General features: G+C 38.2%; 1 protein-coding gene across 1 annotated transcript; it reads left to right on the plus strand.

Annotated features, from left to right (window-relative positions):
* Positions 1-3,214: 3,214 nt before the first annotated feature.
* LOC112178644 (B3 domain-containing transcription factor NGA1) lies at positions 3,215-5,382 on the plus strand. Its single transcript, XM_040511475.1, has one exon. It carries the CDS (start codon positions 3,669-3,671, stop codon positions 5,007-5,009), a length of 1,341 nt encoding a protein of 446 aa, XP_040367409.1. The 5' UTR covers positions 3,215-3,668; the 3' UTR covers positions 5,010-5,382.
* Positions 5,383-8,839: the final 3,457 nt, after the last annotated feature.

The following is an 8,839-nucleotide window of genomic DNA, read 5'->3' on the forward strand; positions in this document are numbered from 1 at the left end:
TGAACAGATATATACTTAATTGAACGGTTGCAATGAAGAAATGTGATATCTGAAGTGTTTATTAATTAACTAGACTCCAAACACACCCTATGAGTGTGGATAACTAAGTGGGAAGTTATTCCACAAAATGTGGAGAAAATTGCTGCAAATATTTTATTTTTGGTTTTTGATTTTTTTTTTTGTTAAATTTCTTTTGTTTTTCTTTTATTTGTGAATTAACCATTTTGTCTTTCTCAAATATTTCAATTCAAATGTTTTTTAATATTTGAGGAATATTTTGGTAAATTTTTTTTGTTTTGGCTGACAAACTTTCTTCTTTTAATAATAGTATAGATAAGGATGCCGAACTAGCTGTTTTATCAGTATCATTGCAGAAACTATAAACGAAAAAGTAAACGAAAAAGTATTATTAAAGGGTGTAACGGTTTCGATAGGCATCTCTCAATTAATGCTTGATTTCAATTTGCTCAAATTGATGACTTTCAGATGTTTTTTTTTTTTTTTTTTTATGGAAAATAGGTCAGACTTTTCATTAATATTCAGCAAGCAATACAAAAATGAAACACCCCTACGGGGTCGACAGAATGAATCGTTCCTTAAAACCTCATGAAATCCTATTCTAGAAGAAAAAGACCCCAGAAAATCCCGAGTACACCCATCTTTTAGGAAATCTGCACAACTTTATTCTAACAAAAACTAAGAAACCTCAAAGCAGACATAAAATAATTGTAACTAAGGTTTTGGTTTTTGCGACATAAACAAAATTTAAACAGAATTATGGGTCATAAAGACCCATGCCATTCTCCCCCACAACAAAAAAAGATTCCAACTCCCTGGTCCAATGAACCCAAGGAAAAAAGCCGCACAGCAGTTCAAGGCCCAAGTGGTCCAGTCCATCCACAGGTTGGGTAGAGCAAGGGACGCAAGAATGTTGCCGCCGCACCAGCCACCACCTCCCCATCCATCTCCACCGTCAATGCTACCATTTCTGACGCCATCATCAGTAGCCACATCGCCGCCGTCATCACCACCAGAAGCCGCAACAAAACCAAGGCTTAAACCAAAGGAATTAAAGCCATACTCACTGCCACCACTGACGGGAAAAAGACTCAGACACGCACCACCCATAGCGACGCCGACAACACGAGCCGCACCACCAGCCCTCCATAAACCATCCTGGCCTTGTATCCATGCTCCCCATCGTTATCACAATGCCACCACTCCGATCGGGAATTCTGAACAACACAGCCACCAGTGCAGCCAGCCTCACTGTTGCCCAACACGGTTACAAGAAAGGGTCTCCAGTGCTGCCTCCAAACCATCACTCCAGGTTCCCAATCCGACAAATTCTGACAAGGATCCAAAAACCACCCCAGATCAATAACCTCACCCATAGCCACCAGATCAGACGTGCTCCCTTTCGAAACTGAACGGACCACACAGCCTCCAACACTGATCGCTCCACACACACAGTATAAACAAGTCAAAGCCTACCATGGACACCATTGATAAAACAACGGAGAAGGTTCAAGAGAAAGCACCACCCAAAAGAGAGACTCTCTCAAAACCCTAGCAGAGCGCTAGGTCTATATTGATTGATAGTTGTTATATTTTGCTTGTAGATATGCAGGATATAGTTAGTGTTGATGCATTTAAGAGATATCATAGCTTTCGGATGTTCTTGATTGACCTTTTAGTATTTATATGTGAGAGTTATAATTGTCCATATCCATATCCATGATATTTTTTTTTTGGTTGATAACTTGATATTTAGAGTAAGAATGTTTATGAATCTACTTACTATAGTCAATTGATAATATCTCAAGATAATATGACATTATTACTTTTAGTCCTGGCAGTTGATCAAAAGCTCTATAATGCTTGAGACCATAAAATAGTAAATTAAATTTTGTATCTGTGAAAAATATAACGATATGAGAAACATGTTAAAGGACTGTATAATGTTCAAACACATTTGTCCAAACTCGAATGTACACAAATCACCAATTTGATTCATCTTAGCCTAGAATACTATAGCTGTTTAGCTACCTACAATGAAAATGAAAAAGAAAAATTGAGAAAGGTGAAATTAGTCAGATTCATGGCCATAATAAAATCCAAGGGTATTGACTACCATCATCTCTTTATTTTCTTTTTCATTAAGCTTATCTTCAATCTACGAGTTGTTTTTGTTCCAAATAAGTAAATACATATTAAAGCTAGGTAAATAAATCACAAACCACCAAATTAGTTGTTTGTCTTCTTCAACAAGATCAATTAATTTTTCAACAACAAAAAAGAGCACGTACAAAATTTGTCTTATTAATTAATTATTGTTGAGATCTTTTTAGAGACATGAGAGAACGGTAAACATCCTTCATTATATAAGTTGATAAAAATGACCAAATGATTCAGCAAAAGGTTAATATTGCCTAGCAGAGAGGATGATCCTGTCGAGGAATAAATGGAAGCAATTAAGAAAAAAAATTTAGTCAAATAAATCCCCTCCAAATAAAACAACCCACTTACCATAAACTAATCACCATCAGGTAAAAATTTAGTAATTTACCATTCCTTTCTTTCACTATGGATTAATTAAATAAATAGCTTTAGTAGCAGCAGATAGATTCCAAAAATAAAGCCAAAAAGAATAAAAATGGTCCACCAATCCTAGTTGGTGTATTGAATTACAAGTTCATACCCTCCCAAAACAGCTGGCCCTTTGGGCCTTATCGTAGATAACATTAATTATATTAATTCTATAAAAAAAAAAATATATATATATATTCAGGAAAATTAAAAACGAAAATACCATGCATGTTGACAGGGACAAGCTCACATGAGCCCAACCAGATAATACATGGGGTCCCTACGTATAATTTCTGAGAATTTATTGATCATTCATCTCAAATTAAATTATAATTTTGTTAATTAAAAAAAAGAAAATAAAAATGAAAGTAAAAAAATAATAAAAATTTAATCTAGTAACATAAATCTTCCTTTAATACGTGAAAGTTTATGAGTTCGACTCACAAAAAGACTAATCGTTGTAATTATCTGTTGCTGTCTTTCTGATGTTATAAAGAAAACAATAAAAATGAAAAGATCTAATGCCTACATGCCTAACTAGAGAAGGTTCCAGGCAGGGAAGCACCCACCTATTATACAGTGACTACTACAGAGTATAGACATAGACCCCTAGTCCCCTCAATTGAGATTTTTTTTTTTTTTTTTTTTGCGGTTTAATTCTCTCTCTCTCTCTCTCTCTCTCAAAGCCCAAGGTCAACAACAAGAGGAACTTTGCACTCTTTTGAAACGTCCATGGGGTGTCTGAGTCTTCTTGGTCAAAGAAGAATGCACCGACCGTCATTGTATTTGAGAGCTACGGTTTCTATCTGCTTCCTCTTCTCCTTCTTCTTCCTCCTCTTTTCCTCGCCCTGCTGATTTTTCGTGCTCGATCGATCTCACTCTCACCCCCTTCCCCACAGTTTTCATTTTATTAAATCTCAACCCTAGAAAAGATACCAACAAAACGAGAGGAAGAGGAAAGTAGGCTGAGAGCTAGCTACCAAAATTGCCCACCTGCTCAGAGAGCCGTGTTTGAATTTAATTTCTTCCACCTCCTTGTGCTTGCTGCTTTAGATCTTCGAGATCTAGCATTCCTCATCATGAATTTCGGCGCATCTAGAGATGGAGGAGGAGGTTTTTCCGAGGATGAAATCAGAGGTAAGCTTCCCTTTTCGTCTTACTCTCCCACCTCTCCCTCTTCTTCTTCTTCTTCACCTCACTTCAACAACACCAGTACGGCAACAGCCACTCTTCTCCCGGGTGGTCTCAGCAGCTGGGATACTTACGGCGGCGGTGGAGGTCCAGACACGAGGCTGGAGCTGATGGACTCGTCGCCGCGAAACGCTGATAATAATCAAGAGTCGAACAATGAACCTCATACAACAGCAACAGTAGCGGCCATAGAGAAAGAGCACATGTTCGACAAAGTGGTGACGCCAAGCGATGTGGGGAAGCTGAACCGGCTGGTGATTCCGAAGCAGCACGCCGAGAAGTACTTCCCGCTGGACTCGTCCACCAACGAGAAGGGGCTGCTCCTTAATTTCGAGGACCGGACCGGGAAGGCGTGGCGGTTCAGGTACTCGTACTGGAACAGCAGCCAGAGCTACGTCATGACCAAAGGGTGGAGCCGTTTCGTGAAGGAGAAGAAGCTCGACGCCGGAGACATCGTGTCGTTTCAGCGCGGACTCGGTGAGTCTGGGAAGGACCGGCTCTACATTGACTGGAGGCGCCGCCCAGAAGCGGTCGATCCCAACCACCACCACCACTCGCTTCATCACCAGCATCACAATTTTGGAATTCCTCCCCCGCATCATTACTCGTTCCACCGCTCGGTGCCGTGGAGTCCACTTCTAATGCGGCCACCTGGATCTTCGCCAACAATTGCACGCGAGCACCATTTACAGCAGATGAATTACAGCACGAACATTCATCCCTATCGGAACAGCAGCGCTGGCGGTGGCGGAGGTTATGGGTACGGAAACGTGGTGAACATGAACCCGGTCTGTTCGGGGCCGGTTTATTATCTGAGATCGGGTGGAGGAGGAGGATCAGTAATCCCACAGCAATTACATCAACAAGAGGGCAGTGCTACTACTCATGCTCATCATCATCATCAAGTGGGTCTGGGTCAGCTGGGTCGGGTTAATGTAGTCGAGCCCATGGTTCTGGAGTCGGTGCCTGTGGTCCATGGCAAGGTAGCAGCAGCAGGCAAGAGGCTGAGGCTGTTTGGAGTAAACATGGACTGCCCCGTATCCGATCAGTCGGACGAATGTGACATTTTGTCGTCATCAACTACTACTGCAATGGTTCTTTCCCAACAGCCTCATCAACCCCCACTTCAATTAAGGCTCTACGACGGCACGCCGGCCACCACCACCGACTTCTTCAACCGAGGCAAGACGTCTTCATCGTCCTCCATGTCCTTGGATTTCGATGTTTGAACTTCATTTGAACAATGAAGATGACAACATTTGAGAAGTCCGAAGCTAGCTAGCTAAATTAATTAGTATTCAGATACAGCCGCAGATGGATCATGGAGCAGACAATGTATGTGCTGAAATAATAAAATGGGTTTGATCGAGTTCAATGGATGATGTTCGGTACAGAAGGGGTACAAGGTTTGTGGTTTGAATGCCTAGGAGAGAAATGCCAAAGCCACCATGTCTTCTTTCAATATAGTTTAACAGCTTTTTCATCATCATCACCACCACCATGTGTATAAATATTTTAATTATTTATATAACAATTTATATAGGAGAGATGATAGATAATTCATGATATTCGATGAAGACATAGATCCCATCATTGCCAAGATTTCATCCTCTTATAATTTCATTTTTTGTAGGCTCTGGTCTCATCAGTTCCTCTCCTCTCTCTATCTATTAATTTGTATCCATTCCAAGCCATCATGATGAATTTGTTTCCTCAATTTGTTTATATATTCAGCGTGATCTTTTATTATATTCATATAAATTCCCTTCGTCCCCCGACTTCTTCTCTCTCCCTCTCTATTTCCTAAATTTTGGAATCAAGGTTTAGCTTTCCTGACTGTTGAAGGCGCGCAGTGGATCAGATACAGTAATCGAACACAGTGCATGAAGCTACCTGATGTAATTGCAGTTTTGTATTTTACCGTGGTAGGTTGTTGTTCTTGTCGCTGCAGCTAGCTGCTTCGTTTGGCTCACCATCCCCCGCAGGTTTTTGCAGGGAGACCTGCAGAGAGACCTTAGAAACAAACAAAAGGTATAGGGTTGTATGTAATTAAATAATAATTCTCTTTATCATCATTAATTTTCCTCATTACTTCTTGCCAGTAATTTGTTACCACCTTTTTCTGCAATATTTATTGATTTAAAGCCTCTTATATTAATTAGTTACCAGCTGCTCCCTTTCTGCATTTGAATATTTTCCTTAAATTACTCCATACACTTCGAAATAAATTCTATTAATCCAAAAGGAGACTAGCTCTTCAGCTAGCTAGCTAGTCTTATTATGATGGAGCTCTAGGGTATACTGGTATTGATCATGATATAATGCATGTTGTTCAAAGACACTACAAGATCTAAGACAGTACTTACAGAACTGCTCCCTTTGTTGGCTATATAACCTGCACTAGGCTGTTCTTTTTGTCCATCCAATTTCACATGCTTCTTTGGATTTTACCCAATGTAATTCTAAAGTTTGCATTTGAACTTAATGTGGAGACAAAATGATAACTGTAGTAAAGATAAAACAGTACTATGCTTGTCAACATCCACAGTTTTTACTTGCATATATAAACTCTTACCAAGTCTGCTAATTGCTTTTGCTAGCTAGCTCCAGTTTAAGGGTTTAACTGTATGACCATGATATGACGAGGGTGAAATCTTATCGAGTCTACTTACTTGTATATACAAGATTTTTCAATTTTTAAGATGTTTCAGTATGATCATGATAAGATCAGGTTGAATTCTATCACCTTGCGAATTCATGATCATGGCTCTTTTGACTCCAATTTAAGTCATAACGTTGAGGAGGAGTTTGCCATACATTATGAATTATATTGCATGAAATCTAATTAATAAGCTCGGAACAGAAAAGCTTATTGGCATAGTAGTTCTGATCCACGTTTATATAATAGCTTGTTAATTATATATGTACCTAATCATGCCAATCATCTTGGGATTTAATTACAACGTGGATGTAAGCACATAGAATTCATCATGCTTGAGCACTTACTATTCTTCTTGCTAGATATTATAACTGGTAACAGGAGAGTTACTAGCTTTTATCCATTTATAAGTCGAAATTTTATTTCCTTTATGGCTTTACCTACCGGTGAATTGTTTCACCACTCAATCTCATTATATATAATCCAGGTTTAAACACATATATACTTTTAGCATTTGTTTCCACCGTTACATTTTCATATAGATTATGCAGTGAGATTATTTATTTTTAATGTATAAAGGGAAGCACAAGATACTTCCCTGAATAGGCTCCGTATTTTTTGAGGGATAATTTCGTTAAAATTTAAGTGACAAATTGGATATATGAAGAATGTAACTAAAAGACTGTAATGAGTAATAACCTTTGCCTACCCAAGGATGGCCTTTTGAAATGTTTAGGGTTTCAGATCTTTTAGGACTGTTCTTATTACTGTCAGATACATATTCTTTTATTCTTCTATTTAGGTACTTTTAAGATCATGTAAATGTACAGTAGCTAATGCCTGGTTTAAAATATAGGCAGTCTTCTTTTCTTTTTCTTTTTTGAGAAGGAATTATAGGTAGTCAGACAAAGGAAGGTAGTAGAAATATAATAATTAAGTTTACAACTGCAATTTTAGGGTTTGGGGAAGTAGCTTGAATTTATATCTTCTACCAAGAATGCAAATGTACGTATATAGAATTTACAAATGGAATCCCTAGATAGAAATGCTACCTATTTAAGAAAGTCAAAAAATTGTAGGATGAAATATATATTAGTAATGTCTACTTTGCATTTCACGGCTTGGCATTTTAAACAACAGCATAGGTTCCTTATTCTATGGAAGTAGAATCCATTTACCATTTTCAGCCTACGGTAATGTGGGTCTGCAAATGGTTTTCTAATTTAGTTAATTTGTTAGTTCTTTGAAAAGCTAATGATGCCTCTATAGTGAAAGTTGCAATTCAATTTCCTACTAGTACAGGAAATGCATTAACTCAAGAATGGGCAGATCACAGCTCTAGAAACTCCCCACTTCACATATTCAGTTGCTCCTTTGCAGGTTTTATCATGTGGTTTTTAATTCGAGGAAGTTAAACTGTTTCCAGTTATAGAAGCTGATATATTCCTCAGATATCAATGCATATATTCAGGCACACCTGTTTTTCTTTGTTATTCCCCATATTTATGGGAAGACACACATGAAATTTTGCATCACCAGTTCACAAGTACATGATATTTTGAATGTACAATACTAAACTCTTCTGTTTACTCCCAAGTTGCGACAAATAGTTTCGTCTGTGCATGTTGATTATGCAAAACCAATTCCATGTGCTGTGTTTCTCTCTATTAGAATAAATTTCCGGGGATAACCTTGCTAGCTACTATTAATTAACCAATTCTAAAGAATCATCTTTAGGTTTTTCTACATGGTGTGAGATTAGAATTGGGAGATATTGGTGCTTGGAAAGCTGTTGACATGAGTTAGAATTAAGACTGTTCAAAAACTATCAAACAGATTCCATATCGAGCTCAAATGGACTTGGATTCTCTATGGAATATTACAAATGATCAACTGGTATTATACATCAATCCATGTTCATGTTTTCTATTTCCCTAGGGGTTGTACTACAGCCATAAATACACCTGAAAGTATTATGAATCAATTTTATTTACTTGTTATTTCGCTTGCACAGTACATAGCATATAAAAGTCGACATATCCATGCCAAGCACGAAAAGTCGAAGCAAATTACGGATTCAACACAAAGTCTTCCATACAAATCAAGCCATGAGAAAAGTGAAATCTATGTTATGTGCTGGCACGCATGAGGTCTTCTAGTATAATTTCTCTAATTTCGTCTAGACCAATTGCAAATAGTGGCCTCTCAATAACTCATATAGTTGCCCTAACAAAAGAAAAAAGGTACTTGAGATTCCTCATTTTCCTTAATTAATTCATCAGTGTCCATCCAAAGAGGGGTAGGGCATGCATGAAACCAGAGGACGGAGGGAGAGCGACTAGCCATCTCCCTTGTATTTCAGAATGAGGTTTAATTCGTTAGACAAATAAAGGATTACAG

The sequence above is a fragment of the Rosa chinensis genome, chromosome 7 (assembly GCF_002994745.2).
Source record: "Rosa chinensis cultivar Old Blush chromosome 7, RchiOBHm-V2, whole genome shotgun sequence".
In the NCBI taxonomy this organism is placed as follows: domain Eukaryota; kingdom Viridiplantae; phylum Streptophyta; class Magnoliopsida; order Rosales; family Rosaceae; genus Rosa; species Rosa chinensis.

Excerpts from the sequence above, each read along its gene's own strand:
- LOC112178644 (XM_040511475.1), top strand. The coding sequence starts at position 3,669 with ATGAATTTCGGCGCATCTAGAGATGGAGGAGGAGGTTTTTCCGAGGAT.